At 45.0% G+C, this 21,061-nt stretch overlaps 3 protein-coding genes across 4 annotated transcripts in view; all 3 read left to right on the forward strand.

The window, feature by feature from the left end:
• LOC310756634 (uncharacterized protein) overlaps nucleotides 1–21,061 on the forward strand; it is an 820,367-nt gene that overhangs the window by 698,835 nt on the left and 100,471 nt on the right. The window lies entirely within an intron of this gene.
• Nucleotides 4,397–21,061, forward strand: part of LOC310757328 (major histocompatibility complex class I-related gene protein-like) — a 62,683-nt gene continuing 46,018 nt past the window's right edge. Inside the window, exons 1-2 of the mRNA XM_083602650.1 lie at nucleotides 4,397–4,487; nucleotides 6,717–6,992. Coding sequence (XP_083458776.1) covers nucleotides 4,424–4,487; nucleotides 6,717–6,992 — 340 coding nt within the window. The 5' untranslated portion in view covers nucleotides 4,397–4,423. The remainder of the gene's footprint in view (nucleotides 4,488–6,716; nucleotides 6,993–21,061) is intronic.
• Nucleotides 10,923–15,631, forward strand: LOC310757287 (class I histocompatibility antigen, F10 alpha chain-like). Of its 2 annotated transcripts, XM_083602599.1 has the most exons (5): nucleotides 10,923–11,442; nucleotides 12,089–12,193; nucleotides 13,662–13,700; nucleotides 14,849–14,890; nucleotides 15,425–15,631. In XM_083602599.1, the coding sequence occupies exons 1-5, from the start codon at nucleotides 11,265–11,267 to the stop codon at nucleotides 15,505–15,507; spliced, it is 447 nt and encodes a 148-aa protein (XP_083458725.1). In that variant the 5' UTR covers nucleotides 10,923–11,264; the 3' UTR covers nucleotides 15,508–15,631. The 2 variants fall into 2 exon arrangements, with proteins under 2 accessions (XP_083458725.1, XP_083458726.1); XM_083602600.1 differs by lacking the exon at nucleotides 12,089–12,193.

Genomic DNA, 21,061 nt, shown 5'->3' on the forward strand with positions numbered 1-21,061 from the left:
TTTCGGCCATTTGGCCTCCATATTGAGTTTTTTCTGAGCCTTCGCTTCCATCGGTGATAACCACCTTGGGGTTTTATTTTCAAGTAAATCTTTTTATCTTATCCAGACATTAAACAATGCTTTCCTGACAATATGGTTTTTAAATGCTTTGTGTGCTTTAACCTTGTCATACCACAAATATGCATGCCACCCAAAAACATTATTAAAACCTTCTAAATCCAAAATGTCTGTGTTCTCAAGAAGCAGCCATTCTTTCAGCCAGCAAAATGCTGCTGATTCATAATAGAGTTTAAGATCTGGCAGGGCAAATCCACCTCTTTCCTTTACATCAGTTAATATTTTAAATTTTATTCTGGGCTTCTTGCCCTGCCAGATAAATCTAGAAATATCTCTCTGCCACTTCTTGAAACAATCCATTTTGTCCAAAATTTGCAACGATTGAAACAAAAATAACATTCTTGGCAATACATTCATCTTTATAACAGCAATTCGACCAAGCAAGGAAAGCTTCAGGTTTGACCATATTTCTAGATCCTTTTTCACTTCTGACCAACATTTCTCATAGTTGTCTTTAAATAAATTTAAGTTCTTTGCGGTCATGTTGACCCCCAGGTATTTAACTTTCTTAACCAATGTTAACCCTGTCTCCTTCTGAAACCTCTCTTTCTCAATCGGTGTTAATTTTTTCTCAAGAACCTTAGTTTTTAACTTGTTCAACTTAAATCCTGCCACTTGACCAAATTCTTGAATCAGATCCAATACTCTTTTAGTACTAGATTCTGGCTCCTGTAGTGTCAATACTAGGTCATCTGCGAAAGCTTTCAATTTGTACTGTTTGGCTCCGACCTGTATACCTTTGATCAGATGGTCCCTTCTGATCATATTTAGCAAAACCTCCAGAACCGAAATAAAGAGCAATGGGGAAATTGGGCAGCCTTGTCGTGTCCCTTTCTCTATCTTAAATTCCTCTATCACCACATTATTAACTATTAGTTTAGCCTTTTGTTCTGAGTAAATTGCATCTATACCATTTTCAAACCCTTGACCAACCCCCATCCCCTGAAGATTTTTCTTCATGAAACTCCAAGAAATATTGTCAAAGGCTTTCTCCGCATCTACATTTGCACATGTTGTTGTTGTTTAGTCGTTTAGTCGTGTCCGACTCTTCATGACCCCATGGACCAGAGCACGCCAGGCACTCTTGTCTTCCACTGCCTCCCGCAATTTGGTCAGACTCATGTTTGTAGCTTCGAGAATACTGTCCAACCATCTTGTCCTCTGTCGTCCCCTTCTCCTTGTGCCCTCCATCTTTCCCAACATCAGGGTCTTTTCCAGGGAGTCTTCTCTTCTCATGAGGTGGCCAAAGTATTGGAGCCTCAGCTTCAGGATCTGTCCTTCCAGTGAGCACTCAGGGCTGATTTCCTTCAGAATGGAGAGGTTTGATCTTCTTGCAATTCATGGGACTCTCAAGAATCTCCTGCAGCACCTTAATTCAAAAGCATCAATTCTTCGGCGATAGCTTTCTTTATGGTCCAGCTCTCATTTCCATACATCACTACCAGGAAAACCATGGCTTTAACTATACGGACCTTTGTTGGCAAGGTTTTGCACATGTACACATGCAGATAATAGTACATCTAGGCAACACATGGAGAACTGAACTGATGGTTGCAAAGCATCCCAAATTATTATTCCTGTATCATTCTAATTTTATTGTATAATCTTAGAAGGATGTAGACTGCGTTGTATGTTAAAGTTTGGGCAGCTCCACCAGCTCCTTCATTGCTAAATGGGAGAATGGGTAGGGGTGCATGCCCACCTTGAAAACAAGCCTCCGTGGGGTGGGGATGAATTAAAAAAAAAGAATTATTTACTTGAAGGAGCGTCTCCACCCCCATCGCTCATCACTGAGGTCCAGCTCCGAGGGCCTTCTGGCGGTTCCCTCATTGTGAGAAGTGAGGTTACAGGGAACCAGGCACAGGGCCTTCTCGGTAGTGGTGCCCACCCTGTGGAACGCCCTCCCATCGGATGTCAAGGAAATAAACAACTAATTGACTTTTAGAAGACATCTGAAGGCAGCCCTGTTTAGTGAAGTTTTTGATGTTTGATGCTGTATTGTGTATTAATGTTTGGTTGGGAGCCGCCCAGAGTGGTTGGGGAAACCCAGCCAGATGGGCGGGGTATAAATAATAATAATAATAATAATAATAATAATAATAATAATAATAATTAATAAATTATGCTTCTTCTCCACCTTTGTGCCAGTAAACTGTGGCGGTGGCGTCTAGTAGTAAACTCTTTTGCTTTTGAGGGGGCCTCCATTGTTACCATCTCCAAGAGGAAAAACTCAGGTGTTTTGGGAAAAGATTTTTAAGTATCTTTTTTATTTCATTAAATTCCCAATATTCCTTAATTATTTTACAGGACCACATGTGAATAAAAGATCCCTCAATTTTATTACACTTCCAGCATATACCTTTTTCTTTTTTTAGATATTCTCGCCAATCTGGTGGGTGTTAAATGCCATCTGTGGGCTATTTCATCATATTTTCTTTTATCTCGCATAACATGCCGTAAAATTCATATTTACTTTTCCACAACTTTCCCCATAATTCATGATCAATATTGTGATCCACATCTTGTGCCCACTTAATCATGCTCGATTTCACCAATTCCTCATAATTACCCACTCCAAGAGCAGTTTGTACATTTTTGATAATACTTTTATATTTGTATCTAACAAGTCTTTGGTAAACTGAGACTTTTGCTCAGCAAAGCCGTTTTCCCTATCTGTCTTAAACAATTCATCAATCTGATGTAGCTTGCTATACAATAGAGACGGGGCGGGGCGGGAGGGGGAGAGACTTCTGTCTTCCCCGCCACACGTACGATAAGCTCAAGAAGACCTCGGCCTTTCACTAAGTTGCACCAAACAGCACATAAATTCCCTCAATAAAGTCTTGTCTTTCCTTTCTGTTACCCTATACCCTACGTTGGTATACCGTATGACTGAACTGTGTATTTCTCAAGCTTTGCCCTTTGCCGTTGCCTTGCAAGGCAGCTGTGCTCCAGCAGTTTGCTCCCTCATTAAGCAGCTGAGTGGAGCCCCGCTGCCAGAACAATGGCCTGAGTCTATCGAAACCTCCTTACCTTGTTAACTCTCTCTAAATCTACTACAATGTTGCAAGCAAAACCAAAGTATTTCCGCCAGACTATCAACTTTAGGAAAAGCCTCAAAACTTTAGAAACTCATATAAAATCACTAGTTCCACCGATTTCCTTCACTGCAACGCCATTTGCGCTCTTTTGGCTTAGGACTTTAAAACCCCTCGGTCCCGCCATGATCCCTCAAGGGAGGAGCCAGGTACGCACTCCCCACCCAAGGAAGTGCCCATGGGTGACAAATGCTGGGCAAAAGCCCATCACCTGACTCGCCTAAGGGTACAGACATGTGAGGAAAGGCAATTGTTCTGTGGCTGGTGGGTACTTGAGATATGTTTGCCTATGCAAATCCTATCTTTGGGTGTTACTTTGACTCAGTTTCCTTATGTTAATCCCATGTTACCCTCCCTTTTTCTTGACGTTTTGGTGATGTCGCAATGATGTAGTGATGATGCTGTATGAACTGTATTCTGGGATGTGGTGGGAAGTTTTAAAAGTCAATGTCGCCCCTTTCTTGGGGTTCATTCCATTGTTTGAACCTGTTTCGCGATAAACTTTGATCTAAGTCTACTGGCGGCAGTTTTGCTCCGGTTTCTGGCTGGGACCCGCGGGCTCTGCCCCACCAGCTGCGACTGTCGAGTAGCCTCTTTCCCAGAATTTCCCTAACAATCTGGAGCCAATCCATAACCAGATCTCTTGATTCCTTGAGATTTCTCAGTTTTGGCTCCTGTCCTGTAAGATCTAAAATTTCACTGTAAATTGTTGTTGTTGTTTAGTCGCTTAGTCGTGTCCGCCTCTTCGTGACCCCCTGGACCAGAGCAGGCCAGGCACTCCTGTCTTCCACTGCCTCCCGCAGTTTGGTCAAACTCATGCTGGTAGCTTCAAGAACACTGTCCAGCCTCGCTCCCAAATTTGCCCCTCGAGGTCTGCCTGGCGACCGATGCCGCAACCTGCGGGGAGATTTCCGATTGGTGGAATATTTCCCCCTCGCCCAATCCCGGCTCGCTCTGCTGCTGGTTCCGCAGGCGGGGCAGAGAGCGGGTCTCAGGGCGGCGGAGGGAGGAGGAAAAGGGAGCTTCGTTTTGGGTGGAGATGGGGGTCCTCCTCCTCCGCTGGCCCCCCCGATCCTGGGGGCGGCTGCCCACCTGCTGCTGCTCCTGGACTGCGCAGGTGAGGACTGGGCTCTGGGGCGGGGGGAGAAAATAATTTCCACTAAGCCCTTTGGGCAGGAGGGGCTTTGCGTGGGGCGAGGGGGAGGCCGATGGGGTGGCTGCTGCTCCTCCTTCGGTGGGGACCGCTCTTGCTCCTCTTGGGGGGCTGCTTCGGTGAGTCCCCCCGAGTGCCACAAGTCGGGGTGGGCAGAATGTGGGTGGGCAATAGAGAGAGAGCGGAGGGGCTGCCCACTGCCTGATCCGGATCCAGTCCGCTTTCTAGTCTCTCCTTCCTCCTCCTGATATTCTCATCTGCAGGAGATACTACCCTCCCTGCTGTTCTGGAGACCTGCTCTCGCCCAAAAAGCCAGTCTGGGATTCAATGGGGAGATCCAGCCAGAGGGGACTCATCGTAGTCCAGAATTGTGGTCTCCCAGCGCCCCCCTCCCCGAGATGCCCCAGGGGGAACCCCCAAAGGAGGACCTGACAGCCGCAGCTGCCCTCTCCCCACTTAAGAATCCAGGCAAGTGGAGAGGGCAACCTGGTCGTTTTTTAAAAAAAGAAAAATCATTGTAAATAAATAAATAAATATTTTTATAAGGAAGCTTTGGGTTCGTGTTACTAAAGACATTGAACTCAGCAGAGGACAACCCTCCCCCTGGGCTCATTAGCTTTTTTGCTTAGCCTATAAAAGATGCCTCACCGACAAGCGATGGGGAGATGATGGTCCTTTACTGACCGAGTGCAGCCCATATAATCATTGCTTACAATGGAATAAAATCTGATCCCCGCCTCTCGCTGATTAGCTGACTAAATATTGGGACGTTAGCCTGCATTGTTGTAAACTGGCTAATATGATCCCAGCTGGAGAGGGTAGACAAAATTGTGATCATTTTGTTGAAACCGTGGCTTTTAAAAATCGTGTGCTGGTGGAACAAGTTGCAAGAAAATATAAATGCCTCAGGCTTCGTTGGGAATACTTTGAGATCTCTATTGATGAACTCACTGAACCCTTTAGAATATTGGTTATTAGGTATTAGTTATTACAAACCAGGGGGGATAAATGTTAATGATTTTTTTTAATCGGATTTTTTAAAAATTAAGTCAGATTTCTTTTATTTAAATAGGATTTTAAAAATAAAATGCTTTTCCAGGAAAAATATTTCTAAATATAGTTTTCTACTTAAGTTACATTATAGTCCAAAGGCTATTCATAAGGAAATAAGGATTTGTTTTAATTTTTTTCATGTATGCTAAAATTCAGTCTGAAGTGGTATTTTTTAAAAAATTGTTTAACCACATCAGTTAACAAACATGGATACATATGCTACAATGTTACTGTTTTTGTTAAATAAATTGCTTAAATCGTTATTAAGGAAATGATTATTTTTTTCCTTCCAATAAAGTACAGCAGAAAAGTTGTCCAAATATAAGCAGTTAACTTATTAAAGCTCACTATAATTTCATAATGATCTGTCTATGTATTTCTAATAGTATAACCAAATCAGTAATTTTGGATATAACTGTAAAAACTACTCTGAAAATTTATTATTCCAAAAAGGAAACCTTCATCTGGTTGTAAATATTAAGATTATACCAGCATATTAAGATTATACCATATTAAGATTATACCAGTCTCACTGATTTAAATCGTGATTTATATCAATTTGATTTAAATCAAATCCACCCTGTTACAATAATAATAATAATAATAATAATAATAATAATAATTTATTACTTATACCCTGCCCATCTGGCTGGGTTTCCCCAGCCACTCTGGGCGGCTTCCAAAAGAATATTAAAATACTGTGATACATCAAACATTAAAAGCTTCCCTAAACAGGGCTGCCTTCAGATGTCTTCTAAAAGTCTGGTAGTTGTTGTTCTCTTTGACATCTGGTGGGAGGGCGTTCCACAGGGAGGGCGCCACTACCGAGAAGGCCCTCTGCCTGGTTCCCCGTAACTTGGCTTCTCGCAGTGAGGGAACCGTCAGAAGACGCTCGGCACTGGACCTCAGTGTCTGGGCAGAACGATGGGGGTGGAGACGCTCCTTCAGGTATACTGGACCGAGGCCGTTTAGGGCTTTAAAGGTCAGCACCAACACTTTGAATTGTGCTCGGAAACGTACTGGGAGCCAATGTAGGTCTTTCAAGACCGGTGTTATATGGTCTCGGTGGCCACTCCCAGACACCAGTCTGGCTGCTGCATTTTGGATTAGTTGTACAAACAAAGAAGATGAAAAAGAAAAGCACTTGAAAAATTTGATACATTTACCTGCCTATTTGCCTGATTTTTCAAGTGTTTCTCTGCTTCATTTTCTTTGTGCTTTGGCAAATAAAACAGAATACGATGGCAAATAAATATATAAAGCTTCCCCCCGCCCCCTCTCTGTGTCCTTCCAAGGCTGCTCCAGTCACTCCTTGCGCTACTTATGCACGGGGGTGTCAGGGCCCAGTCAGGGACTGCCCCCGTTCATTGCTGGGGGGTACGTGGACCACCAGCCCATTGTTAAGTATGACAGCGAAACCGAGAAGGCTGTGCCCCAAGTTTCCTGGATGTTGAAAGCAGAGAAGGACAATGCTCAGTACTGGGAAAAGAGCACCCAGGAATTCCTCAAGCTGGATATGAAATTCAGCCAGTACCTGCTGGACCTACAGGATCAATACAACCAGAGCAAAGGTGAGTGGAGGGCAGGAAGGGAGCTCAGTCTCCCTCTCTCTCTGCCAGGTTTGTCCCTTCCAGGGGCAGGAGATGGTGACTTGAGAGGGAGAATAGTGATTCCTAAACAGGGATAAGCTGCTTTCTCCCTGCCAGTCAGGCTCCATCTGGGGTCGTTTGCCCACCTTTGGTCCCCACCTGCACTCGGCTCTCACCTGTGGCTCCTAGAAGCTTTCAGCCTGTGACAGCAGCCATAATCCTGGGAATCAGGTGAGAGGAGCCGATGGGTCTCAAAACCTCGGTGAGTTAGGGACGTGGGTTGAGCAGATGAGACCGAGAGGGGGTCCAACGGTCAAAAAGGCGTTTTTTGCACATGCCGTAGAGCAACCTTTTTCAGCCGTGGGCTGGTCCACTGCCCCTCAGACCATGTGGGGGGCCGGAGTATATTTTGAAAAAAAGAAAGAATTCCTATGCCCCACAAATAACCCAGTGATGCATTTTAAATAAAAGGACACATTCTGCTCATGTGAAAACACCAGGCAGGCCCCACAAATAACCCAGAGATGCATTTTAAATAAAAGAACACATTCTACACATGTAAAAACACCAGGCAGGCCCCACAAATAACCCAGAGATGCATTTTAAATAAAAGGATGCATTCTACTCATGTAAAAACACACTGATTCCCGGACCATCCGCAGGCTGGATTTAGCAGGCGATTGGGCCGCATCCGGCCCCCGGGCCTTAGGTTGCCTACCCCTGCCATAGAGGGAAGTGAGGGGCAGATGGGGCTCATCCACCTGGGAAGGGAGCCCATCTAGGAGGAGGAGAATCCTGACCCTAAACCTCCACTGCCTTGTGGGATAGCTGCAGGAGGAGAAAAGGCTAAGGTGTAAACCATACACACATCCAGAGCATAGTCCCTAAGGCGTTGGATGGCGCCTTGCATGACTCCTACGGGCAACACCTGCAGCCAAGCTGGTGCCAAACATCCTGCTCTGCTTTCCTTTGGACCACATCAGTAAGGCTGAGGGGGTGTGTGCCTTGTTTAGTAGTAGCATTATTGTTGTTGTTAAGGGATGCAGGTGGTGCTGTGGTGAGCTCCCGTTGCTCTGTCCCAGCTCCTGCCAACCTAGCACTTCGAAAGCATGCCAGTGCGAGTAGATAAATAAGGACTGCTGCATTGGGAAGGTAAACGGCGTTTCCGTGAACTCTGGTTCACCTGGAAAGCTGTCTGTGAACAAATGCCGGGTCCCTCAGCCTGAAAGTGGAGATGAGCGCCACAACCTCATAGTCACCTTTGACTGGACTTAACCTTCCAGGGGTCCTTTGTTGCTCTTTAGTTGTTTAGTCGTGTCCGTCTCTCCGTGACCCCCTGGACCAGAGCACGCCAGGCACTCCTGTCTTCCACTGCCTCCCGCAGACTCATGCTGGTAGCTTCGAGAACACTGTCCAACCATCTCATCCTCCGTCGTCCCCTTCTCCTTGTGCCCTCCATCTTTCCCAACATCAGGGTCTTTTCCAGGGAGTCTTCTCTTCTCATGAGGTGGCCAAAGTAATGGAGCCTCAGCTTCAGGATCTGTCCTTCCAGTGAGCACTCAGGGCTGATTTCCTTCAGAATGGATAGGTTTGATCTTCTTGCAGTCCATGGGACTCTCAAGAGTCTCCACCAGCACCATAATTCAAAAGCATCAATTCTTCGGTCATCAGCCTTCCTTATGGCCAGGGGTCCTTTACCTTTACCTTACTGTGTTACCTCTGCTTAGAATCCTCCAAGGAAGGAGAGTCCACCACCTCCTGAGGGAGACCGTTCCACTGTTGAACAGCTCTTGCTGTTGGAAGGGTATTCCTTTTTAAAAAATATTCGGTCATATCTTGGTTGCTGAACGCCTTGGAACTCATACGTTTCGGCTCCTGAATGATCAAAAACCAGAGTTGAGTGTTCCAGTTTTTGAACAATTTTGGGAAGCCAAATGTCTGGTGAAGCTTCCACGACTTCTGATTGGCTGTAGGAAGCTCCGGCAGCCAAACGGAAGCCGCACCTTGGTTTATGAACAGTTCCAGGAGTCAAACAGACTCCCAGAACACATTCTGTTTGGGAACGAAGGTACTACTGTGTGTATATATATATAATATATATATAAAGCTAAATTGACAGATCTAATAAGGAGAAAACCCAAAATTATGGTCATGAAACAGTGGGAGTGTCTAAATGATTACTTACAAAACCAGGGCTCGGCTACCAAAATCTGGCCGTGTTTAGAATAATCTTGTGAGTAACATAAAAAATATAAAGTGAGATATTAAGGATGCTTAAAGAAAAAATATGAAGAACAGAGGATATGGCGAATGGATTATTAAAAACGTGTGGGGCAAACGGTGGAAGTCTTTTAAAAATATTTTAATTAAGATAGATATGGATAAGATGGAAATACATAATTGAACATAAATACAGATTTGAAATGGTTGTGTATAGTGAATACTTATCTACTTTTAAAATCTTCATTCTTGACTTTTTCTTCTTTTCTTTTTCTCTTATATTTCATCTTTCATTTTTTCTCTTTTTTGTGAACATCGCTTTATAGAGGTGTAAATAATTATATGCATGTGAAGAGGTAAAATATTTGTATTCTTTATATTTTCTAATTTTCCTTTGGTTACATGTCTTTTCTTTATTTCTTTGTATATTTGTATATATTTTTTTCTATTTTGTACTTAATAAAATTTTAAAAAAAATAATTATATTATATTATATTATATTATATTATATTATATTATATATAATATAAATAATTAAACTTTTCTGTTTTACATTTTAAAATATTCATTTAAACAACCTTAAAATATCAATGACTTCCCTCCTTCTCTTTCCATGGTTCATTTTGCATAGCGTAAATCCCTGCATATTTTACATGAACTAAGCCATTCAGTATTCCAATATTACATCCATCAAAACTTATTTACACTGTTGAATTTATCTTTATGAAAGTTATTCCTGATGTTGAGTCTGAATCTCCTTTCCTGTTGGAGGGTGGAGTCGTGATTTCGCTACTTATTTCTCCACCCACATCATATTTCAGACCAAAACTCTGTTTTGTGCAGGAAGGAAGTCTGGGAGTGGGTCACTTCAGGCTACAGTGTGTGGATGTTGATTTTTTTTAATCAAAAAGAAGCCCAAATCTGCCTAGAAGGGGGTGGCTGATAATTGTGGGTCAGAGGGACAGATTGACCCATAAGCAACTCCGGGAGCTGAAGCGGTCTTTGGACTGTGTGTCAAAAGTATAAAAACGTGGGTGTGGTTGGTAAAAATAAATGAGACATTTGAGGGGTTTCGGGTGTGTGGGTGACCTGGGCTGGCTGGATGCAGAGGAATGGTGGGAGGAACCAGCTGAGGAACCCTCAAGAGAAGAAGGCTCAGAGCTCAGGGAGTGGTGGTAGGACAATGATGAACGGTCAAAGGGAGAAGAGGGAGAAGACTGGGAAGTGTCAGAATCTGAAGAGGTAACAGGGCTTAGTGAGCTGGGAGAGTCTGTGGCAGAGAGCAGTCCAGAATGAGAGGCAGAAGCAGAGGCTGGAGAGGAGGGAGGCCAGGAGACAGAAGCGAGGCAGGCTGCTGAAGAATCCAGGGAGTCTCACCCTCCTGCTGTGACCAGCTCCCCTCCTCCCTGGTCTCAAAGAACCAGGAGAGGCATGAAGAAGGCAGAGGAGAAGTTAGCTTCATGCAGGCGCAGTCTCAGATTGCTTCGGGGAAAACCCTGAAGTGGGGGGGACTTAGACAACTGTGGGGAAGTCTCCGCAACTGCCACACAGGGGCTTCAGATTGCTTTGGGTATAACAGGCCCATAGCAGGGACACCCATGGGGTTTGTCTGAATAATTTCTTTTAAAAATGGACAAAGGTTTCATAGTGGAACATCTATGGGAACAGGTATCAGTCTGAGCCATGGGTCAATTCATCTATTGATGATATTCACTACAAAGACCTTAAGCATATTTGTGGAGGACAGGGATTTTTAAGTCTGACGAAACACAAGGGAAGTCGATAATTTCTCTCTTCTGACCTTGTCATCTCTTGGGGATGTTGAGGCATCAGTAATCGAATTTCAGGTCAGGATGGCACTGGATGACCACGTGAATTGCACCATCCATCCTGCCAGCTACTGGAGAGGTTCCTTTGTTTTTGGCAGAGCTCCCAGTGGGGAAGGTGACGCGTCAGGCCCTTCCAGACAGCCAGGAGTCCCTCATCTGCCAGGCCTATGGCTTCTACCCCAGAGAGATTAACACCACCTGGAGGATGGACGGGAAGGTCATGGAGCATGCCACTTTCCGCAGGGACGTCGCTCCCAATTCCAACGGGACCTACCACGCCTGGCTCAGCATTGACGTGGACCCCCAGGACAGGAACCGCTATTATTGCCACATAGAGCATGTCAGCCTAACACAGCCTCTGGCCTTGGCCTGGGAGGAGCCTGGTGAGAAACGACAGGAGAGGGGCAGGAGGAGGAGTCAGAAAATCACAATAGAGTTGAAAAGGACCCCAAGGGTCATTGAATTCATTCCCCTGCAATGCAGGAATCTCAGCTAAAGCATCCATGACAGATGACCATCCAACCTCTTGGATGGCCTTCTTTGCTGGATTCTAGGGGGAGAATGTCCACCTAGAGTCGAACGAGGGACTTCAGCGCTATCATAGGCTAATACTCCATGTGACATTGTCCATACTTTGGGGGTGCAAAGGAGGAGATGTGATTTAGGTTCAGGGACGTAGGGAGGGCGTGGTGTTCAAAGAGTTGAGTTTGAAGAGCAATCTTTGGAAGGAGAGGGACCCTCTCTGGGAGGTGAGACATCTTACTGGTTTTATTGATATAATTATGGGGTGTTTCATGAGGTTGCTGAATGCCACTCCTAATCTCTGAAGCCATCTAATGGTGAGCGATGGGTTACCCTAGAGGGGAGGGCATTCTAGAGAGCACTGCCATAGCACATTGCTTTGCGCATGGGAGGTCTCCGACTTGGTACGCAGCATCTCTCCTCAAAAAAAAGATTGCGGGATGTCTGGATGAGGCTTTGGGAGCTGCCACCAGTGTCTGAACAGAAATATATTTTGTTTCCTTTTAGCCAAGGGAGGCCATTCTTCCGCCACTCTGGAAAAGGTTTTGTGGGGCGTTGTGGCTGCTGTGGTGGCAGTGGTTGTAGTGGCTGCTGTGATCTTCTTTGTCCGCAGTAAGTAAACACTGGATGGATTTGCTGCGTTTTGTCTGTCCTGACTGAGAATGTGCTGATGGCAAAGCCTTCCTGGCAGCTCCCTCACAAGCTTCCCCCACCGCATAAATGACCTGTGGAACACCAACCAGAAAGTACCCTAACTGTTCTTCCCCACTGCCTCCTGCCCCCTATTCTGATATGTTTGGGAAGCAGGATTCATGTGGGTTACATAATGTAATAATGGCTCCAAAATGCCAAGGGGCTGGCAAGTCCCTGTCATCTAGTGTTCCCCAACCTTGGGCCTCCAGCTGTTTTTGGACTACAATTCCCATCATCCTTGACCACTGGTCTTGCTAGCGAGGGATGATGGGAGTTGTAGTCCAAAAACAGCTGGAGGCTCAAGGGTGGGGAACACTGATTCTAGACCAACGATGGAGAATTTGTGGCCCTCCAGACTCCGATATGGACCACAATTCTCATCAACCCTGACAGTTAGCCATGCTGGCTGCTGGGAAGCAAAGTCCAGCAACATTGGCAGAGACACAAATATCCCTGACCTCTAGCCCAAATTTGCACAGGGATACTAAGCTGGAATCTACACACATATTAAAAAAGTGGTGAAAATGAAATACGGTTTTTAAAAACCGTATTGAAAAAGGCATTGAATTTGGCATAGCTCACTGTCGCCATCTGGTGTCACATTAATATATTACACTTTACAACACATTCAAAATGTTTCATTTGCAGCTGTATAAGTGAGTCCACAGTACAATTGCTGGTGATTGAGTCGCCGTGTGTCCTGTAGATCTGTGATGGTTAGCGATCTACAGCTGTGGTTTCCAACCCTTCTCGAACAGTGGGGACATTTTAAATGTCATGAAAGCGCTGTGGGCACCAGAAATAAAATGGCAGCCATGGGCAATGGACCCTAACACATTTTCAACAATTCATATAAAATTAAAAAGAGATACCTCGCCAGCCAATGGAGACCGGGAACAGGAATTAAACTTTTATGGCACCTGTGAAGGTCTTCCTTGGAGTCTCGGAGGCAGTCGGAGCCCTTGGTCAAGAACGAGCTCCTTCTTGCTGTGCAGTGCGAAACAGCTGCTGGAGCAACAAGGGTTTGCCCGCTTCCACCCCAAATGATATTTTGTTGAAGCGGGGAGAGAGAAAGCAAGCAGCAGGCTTGGGCTTCCTGCTTGCCCAAGTGTCCCTTCCTGTTTGTTTTTGTTTGTTTGTTTGTTGCTTGTAGGCCATGAGTACCATGAAAGCCTTGCTTGCAATCTCTTGTTGGGGCAAGTGATGGGGGGGGCGGGGGGAGCAGCAAAGTTGACTCCACTGGTTGCTTAGCCAGTTTCTGCCCACCAGCCACATGAATGTGGAATGTCAAATTTCAGCAGTGCCCTGTGCAATACCAAAATTTGGAACCCCCGCCTCTCACGCTCCATCCTCTCCCCGTTCTGATTTTCTTATTCTGTTTCTGTAGAGAAAGTACGAATGAAAGCAGGCTATGAAAGAACGTCAAGTGAGTGACTCCTTTTTCCTTTGAAAAGTGTTTGTTTTTATTGTTGCATGAATATATTGGTGATTGCAGGTGCCAGAGTGGGCAAGGGTTCAGACATCAGGTTTGCCCTGGAGATTTATAGCAGCCACTAAGTGCTAATCACCTGTGATATAGTGGTCACAGTAGGGTTGGCATGTTGTTGAGCTTTTATTTGCACGATAGCCCAAAAGGTTGTTGAGCTCGCCCCCCCCCCAAAACAGAGGCAGAGTTGACAGAGACAGAGCCCAGGTCGCCCACATGCAAACAAGTGTTTTTTTTAACACCCCCCCGACATTAGCTTAAAAGTGTAGAAATCCCCCCAGATGGGCATGTAGACCCCCCAAAAGAGGACATGTCTGGGATTTCCAATACGTATGGCAATCCTAGGTCAGAGGTCACAGACCCATCTAAAGACCCATCACTATTTCTGGAGCAGGGTCTCCGTTTCCAGCATCCTATAGCCACCCAATGAGCATGAAAGAAGAGTGTGTGTTTATAGCCACAAGCTGTTCCAAAGCTAAACATTTAGGAACAGTGAAAAACACAAGGCACTTCCGTTTCAGGAGAATGGTGTATGACAGGGCCAGCCCACCCAGGAGGCAAGGGGAGGCGACTGCCTCAGGCGGCAGGATTCAGCAGGGCAGCAGATCCCCATGTCAATCTTTCTCCCTATGCCCTGGGTATAAATCATCCCTCACCCCTTCTTCCCTGGTGGGGAGTGGGAGGCCATTTTGGGGCCCGCCTCAGGTGTCAAAATGTATTGGGCTGGCCTTGGTGTGTGAGTTTTGCTACGTACAATGGGACTTCACAGAAAACACAACTTAAGGCGACACTGGAGCACTGCACAATCATTTGCACATGTACTCGCGCAGATAATAGTATATCCAGGCAACACATGGAGAACTGCACTGATGGTTGCAAAGCACCTTGAATTCCTGTATGATTATAATTTTCCTGTATAATCTTAGGAGGTTGTAGACTGAGACATATGTTAACATTTGGACTTAACGGGGCATGGAGGGATATGTGTGTGTGTGGAAGCAGAGAGGAAAGGTGCAAGTGGAAATGAGAACGCCCTCCCTAAAACACAGGCAGTGATACGCACTCTCCTTATTTTCTCCTTTTTGCAGCAAGCAGCCAGGAGCCCCCCAGCTCCACCAGCTCCTCCGTCGGTAAGTGGGGAATGGATGGGGATGGATGACCTCCTTGAAAACAGGCCTCCGTGGGAAAGGGATCATTCTTTTGGTGCTTCTACTTTCCAGGAATGATAAAACCATCTGGAGTCAACCGCAAGTGAGAATAACTTCTGCACACACATGCGCAAAGAAAGCCCATCTCTGCCGCCGCCTGATTTTGTGGAGGATCTTGTTCCTCTGTTACTTTGAATTTATTATTTATTATTCAGTGTATATCTCCTCCTTCCTCCCAAGAAGCCCAGGGGTTCTACCCAGGGTCTGAAGAACAAGAAGGGATTTATATTCCGGATCAGCTGCTTAGCGTCCCTGTGTATTTCCCACCTTCCCTAAAGTGAGAGGCTTGGCTGAGTTGCTGGAGCCTCCTCTGGAAACCTTAAGTCTTTGCTCTGAGTATCTTTATATTTTAGCGTGGCTTGATAGGTCAGGGGATTGGAGCAGGTGGCCTCTGTGCCATCGAATGCCCCAACACTGACAGCTTCATCATGCTTGTTCCTCTTGTTCCTCCTGCAGGGGACATTCAAGCCAGCGCAGAAATAGAAATGAGGAATTTTCAACAAGGAGAGAGGCCACCTTCAGATCACTTCTCTTTATGAAATGTCTGCCTTCAAACCTGCCCATCCCAGCTGGGAGAGGCCTCCAGGCCGACCGGCTCCTCAGGGCTGCTTTGAGATGGGAACGTGGTTGGCATCCAGAACTATCTCCCCCTCTGCAGCAAAAACAACAATTTCAGCCTCTCAAGACACTCAGTTAAGTGACCTTAAACTGGCTGTCCTGCCACCAAAGGAACAGCTAATGGAGACTGCAAGGCAGAAGGGCCAAATTACTGTTGCCCAAGAGGTTTGGTGCTATCAGCTGCGGACTGAATTGGGCGAAAGGGGTTTTTGTTCCCCGTGACAGGCATTGTTTTTATTGTTGTTCATTTATTAAATTTGTATGCTGCCCTATACCCGCAGGCCTCAGGGCAGTTCACAGGATAAAATCACAACCCAATAACACCCTCAAACAGATTTTAAAAAGTGTGCTGCTGAGAGGGGCTCCAGACTCAGGGAAGAAGCCATCCGGCCTCCTTGCCAACTCTGTTCCTAGGTGCCCTGGCCAGGCGGGACGTTGGTGCTGAACCCAGAGGAGGAGAGCAGGAACTCCTAGGGCAAATGGACGTGCCTCCAGTCTGCAGGCCAGAGAAGAGGCCCCTGCAGTGCAGACCTTGTTGGTCGTCTGCTTTAATTTCATACTGCTGAAGCCGTTATCCAGTCGATGTGGGTGATTGTCGGAGCCACCGTCACAAATGGCGCTGTTTAGCATAAAATAAAGACACAGAGAGCCAGCAATATTTTCATGGATGGAGGGCAGCTCATTCAAACTTCTTCTCTCCTCTCCGGTATCTTTTATTATTATCCTTTGTTCTCTCCTCTCTCCTGTCGCATGGCCGTTTGCCAATGTCTCACGTTACCTACATCCCGTCATGGCTTTTACCCACCCATCACCATATAGGGTCATCACTGCCCAGAGGAAACACAACTCCATTTAAAGTCAATACATTCCAATACATTGTAAAGCTTGGAGTGCTGGTCACGAGGTCAGGGGGCCCCTGCAATTTTACAAGCCCAAGGCTTTATGACTCCCACATGCCCTCTTTCTTTATTTTATTAATCAGAGTCATAAATGTCAGTACCAATACGGTTATATCGAGTGCGATAAGCGACTCTTGTGAGACTGGAAGTGGGCCGCGGACTGGAGAACCATGCAGTACATATAGAAATTAAAGAAGGAATACATTGTATACAGCAACACAAAATAATGCAAATAACTACTATAATGATCACTAAAATCAATAAATGTCGAAGCCAACTTCCATCCGGAAGCCAAGAATATAAGAATTCTGATTCCAAGCTGCATGGTAGGCTTCCTTTCTAGTTTATTAGCCATGCACTGGTGTCACTCCTATAGCACTGAGATTGGTCACTGTATGTTCCTGTAAGAGAACAAGAGCTATTAAAAGTGAAATTCAATGTATATCGACAGTTTGGATATATGCCCCATGATTCTTTCCCCTCTTTAATTTGAAAACAAATGGGGGCAGGCTCATGGAGGGTTAAGTGTACTGGAGGCCAAAAAGATTGCTTAGGGGATATAATATTTGTAAATCGAAAAAATCCATTGACAGGCACACCATGAAGCATTATGCCTGAATGACTGGCAAAAGGGGGCATGTGCATACACAGCCAGCATCTAGAAGCATTCAATAAACTGGTAAACATAATCGTGTCTTGTACAAAAATATTATCCCTCCATATCTTATGATAATTTTCTCCCCTAAAAGTCTTATTCAACAACGCTGTTCTTATAGTTCGAGAGTGGCTGAGCCGTGGATGCTGCCAGCCAGAGTAGGATTCTGATGACAGCGACTTGCCAGCTGATAAGGTGAAATATGGTGGTTTCAACTGGACTGGGTCTTCTGCTTCTCTTCCTTGTATAACGGTGCAGCAAAGGATGGCAAGGCAGATGGTGAGGAAGGCAAACACTGCCAGATGCAGCTCGTGTGCAGCACCTCTAGGTGGCGCATGCGGAAAGGTTTCAGTGCTTCATCCACAAAATGTTGACAAAGTGTAGGGGAGTTCCGCATGCTCTGAGGCAGGACAACCCACCGATATCGCTGGGTGGGCTGCAAATTGTTATATACTGGCAATGTAAAAGCAAACCGTTCCTGTCTGCTGGGCCCAGTGGGATGAAGACGGTTCAATGTGGCCGGAAGTCAATTCTTCAGAAATAAGCTGTTCAGAAACAAGCTGGTGCCGTTGCTGCAGATTTTTCTTTTGGTAGATGCCACTTTTCTACCCACACTGGGGTATCGGTGATCCTGGTTTGCCACACTGGAAACATGTTGTATCGGTGGCTACAGGCTGGTTTTTATTTAGTGCTGCTGCTAACAGATGAGCTGCTGTACCTACAGACTGACTAATGCGAAGCATAGCTGCTGTGTCTGTGGTAGGATTGTGTATTATCGGGCGCAATGCAAGTTTACAATCCTCATTAGCATTTTCAAAGGCCAATTGTTTGATAATTATTTGTTTGGCTTCAGGATTTTCAATTTGGCGACTCACTGCTGTAAGCAGCCTGTCCATGAAGGAGGAATATGATTCTCTTGCCTCTTGCCTGATCGACCCCCATCTAGACTGAACACTGGTGGGCTCTGGGATTTTTCTCATTGCTTGTTTAGCAGCAAGAGCAGTGTCCCTCAATAAGATTTGCAGCAGAGTGGCTTGTACTGAGGCCTGAGCGAAGGGACCACGCCCCATCATGGCATCTAGGACATCTGCGAGGGTAATATTTGGATTATTCCCTCTGATTTGTTGCAACAAAGCCGGGGCATAAACACGGCAGGCAGTTTCCCATTCATGGGCAAACAATACACCTGCTGATGGGGGTAACACTGTACGTGGCAAAAGCTTGATGTCATCTGGAACCAAAAGCTGGGCTAATGTGGCTTCCAAAAGAGCCTGTGTAAATGGGGCTTGAAGTCCGTTTGTCCGGACAGACGATTGCAGCTCTTTCAAGATTTTAAATTCAAAAGGTTGGTGCTGGGCTTGAGTTCCTGCTGGAGCACCAGCAGGGGGCACAATGACGGGAAATGCCACAGTATCCTGAATTAAGGAACAGGCAAGGACTGCATGTTGAAAAGGGGTGGCTGGTTCTGTCGATGAGAGAGTAGGATCATTGCCAGCCAGACCATGGTATTTTTGTAGGATTGGGTCCTCTGGTGAGGAACTGTAGTCCGGAGGCTTGGGGTCTGGGGGTGCTGGCAAGGCAAGGGCTGGAATAGGCGGCATCACAGCAGGCTGGACTAAAGAAGCCGGGGGTGATGTTGGCAATACAGCCATGGAGATATTTTTTGGAGTTAAAGAGCCCATGGCGTAACGAACCTTGCACCATGCATTTAGAATCCGAACACCAATGCTGGGGTGTCCATGAAAATGTGTTCCAATCTTATCCCAATGTTTTAATTCCCAAGTTCCATCTGCAGGAAACCAGGGGCAATGCTCATCGATGGCCAGAATGAGCTGTATCAAATCACCCTCAGGAACTTCCTTTTTTTTTTTAAATATTTTTTATTAATCAGTTTTTATAAGCACACAAACATAACATAACATAAATACAACAAATACTTAAACAAACAAAGGCAAAAACAAGACAAAACAAAGAAAAACAAATACCATTTCATATCTTAATTTCTTAAACCTTTCTTCCCCGACTTCCTCATGCCTCCCTTTTCTGTATTCCAGATTCTAATCAATTGTTCAGCAAATCTTCCCTTATTTTAATTTAGATTTAAGCTAATCTTCCTTATTCTCCTTGTCTTAACCGTTACTAATAGTAACCATTTACTTTCCAGTCCAACATCATTCTAATTTTCATTAATTTTATAATATTTCTTTAGATAATCTTTGAACTTTTTCCATTCCTCTTCCGCTGCTTCTCTTCCCTGGTTTCGGATTCTGCTCGTCATTTCTGCCAAGCCCATGTAGTCTATCACCTTCATCTGCCATTCTTCCAGTGTGGGTAAATCTTGTGTCTTCCAGTACTTTGCAATGAGTATTCTAGCTGCTGTTGTAGCATACATAAAGAAAGTTATATCCGTCTTTAACACCCCTTGGCCGACAATACCCAAGAGAAAGGCCTCTGGTTTCTTGGGGAAAGTATATTTAAATACTTTTTTAAGTTCATTATAAATCATTTCCCAGAATGCCTTAATCTTCGGGCACGTCCACCAAAGGTGAAAAAAAGTGCCTTCCTTTTCTTTACATTTCCAACATTTATTGTCAGGCAAATGGTAGATCTTTGCAAGCTTGACTGGGGTTATGTACCACCTATAGATCATTTTCATAATATTTTCTCTTAAGGCATTACATGCCGTAAATTTCATCCCGGTGGTCCACAACTTTTCCCAGTCCGCAAACAAAATATTATGACCAATGTCCTGAGCCCATTTAATCATAGTTGATTTGACCGTTTCCTCTTGTGTATTCCATTTCAGCAGCAAATTATACATTTTTGACAAATTCTTAGTACTGGATTCTAACAGTTCTGTTTCCAATTTTGATTTTTCCACCTGGAAGCCAATTTTACTGTCCAATTTAAATGCTTCATTTATTTGATGATAATGCAACCAATCTCTCACCTTCCCTTTTAATTTCTCAAAACTCTGCAATCTCAGTTTATCCCCATCCTTTTCCAGAATTTCCCAATATCTTGGCCACTTCGACTCCATATTTAACTTTTTAACTGCCTTAGCTTCCATTGGCGACAGCCACCTTGGAGTTTTGTTTTCCAGCAAATCTTTATATCTGGTCCAGACATTTAATAGTGCTTTTCTGACAATATGGTTTTTAAAACTTTTATGCGCTTTAACCTTGTCATAACACCCTCAGGAACTTCCAATTTGTTGGAGGAGAGGAGAAATTTTAAGTCTTTTAAAAATTTCTGTTGGGGAGTAGACAAAGAGCTGCCCATTTTTCAAAAATCAAGATAAAAGGGATCGACTCACCAGGGATCCGAAGATGATTCAGCGCTTGCAACCCTTGCCGGGTGTAGTGAGTCGATGATCAAGAAGCCTCACACTGTTTCCTTTGAAGTCAGCCTCACACTGTCTTCTTTAGTTAGCCTCTTCTTTTAAGTTAGCCTCTTCTTTTAAGTTTGCCTCTTCTTTTAAGTTAGCCTCTTCTTTTAAGCTAGCCTCACACGGGGCACCACTTGTCGGAGCCAGCCGTCACAAATGGCGCTGTTTAGCATAAAATAAAGACACAGAGAGCCAGCAATATTTTCATGGATGGAGGGCAGCTCATTCAAACTTCTTCTTTCCTCTCCGGTATCTTTTATTATTATCCTTTGTTCTCTCCTCTCTCCTGTCGCATGGCCGTTTGCCAATGTCTCACGTTACCTACATCCCGTCATGGTTTTTACCCACCCATCACCATATAGGGTCATCACTGCCCAGAGGAAACACAACTCCATTTAAAGTCAATACATTCCAATACATTGTAAAGCTTGGAGTGCTGGTCACGAGGTCAGGGGGCCCCTGCAATTTTACAAGCCCAAGGCTTTATGACTCCCACAGGTGATGTATTATTGGGTGGGGATTGGAAGTGTGTT

This window comes from Podarcis filfolensis (assembly GCF_964270895.1).
Source record: "Podarcis filfolensis genome assembly, chromosome: 2".
Taxonomy (NCBI): Eukaryota; Metazoa; Chordata; class Lepidosauria; order Squamata; family Lacertidae; genus Podarcis; species Podarcis filfolensis.

Excerpts from the sequence above, each read along its gene's own strand:
- LOC310757287 (XM_083602599.1), top strand. The coding sequence starts at position 11,265 with ATGGACGGGAAGGTCATGGAGCATGCCACTTTCCGCAGGGACGTCGCT. Across the intron at positions 11,443-12,088 it reads CTTGGCCTGGGAGGAGCCTG|CCAAGGGAGGCCATTCTTCC; the intron begins GTGAGAAACGAC and ends GTTTCCTTTTAG. Across the intron at positions 12,194-13,661 it reads TGTGATCTTCTTTGTCCGCA|AGAAAGTACGAATGAAAGCA; the intron begins GTAAGTAAACAC and ends CTGTTTCTGTAG.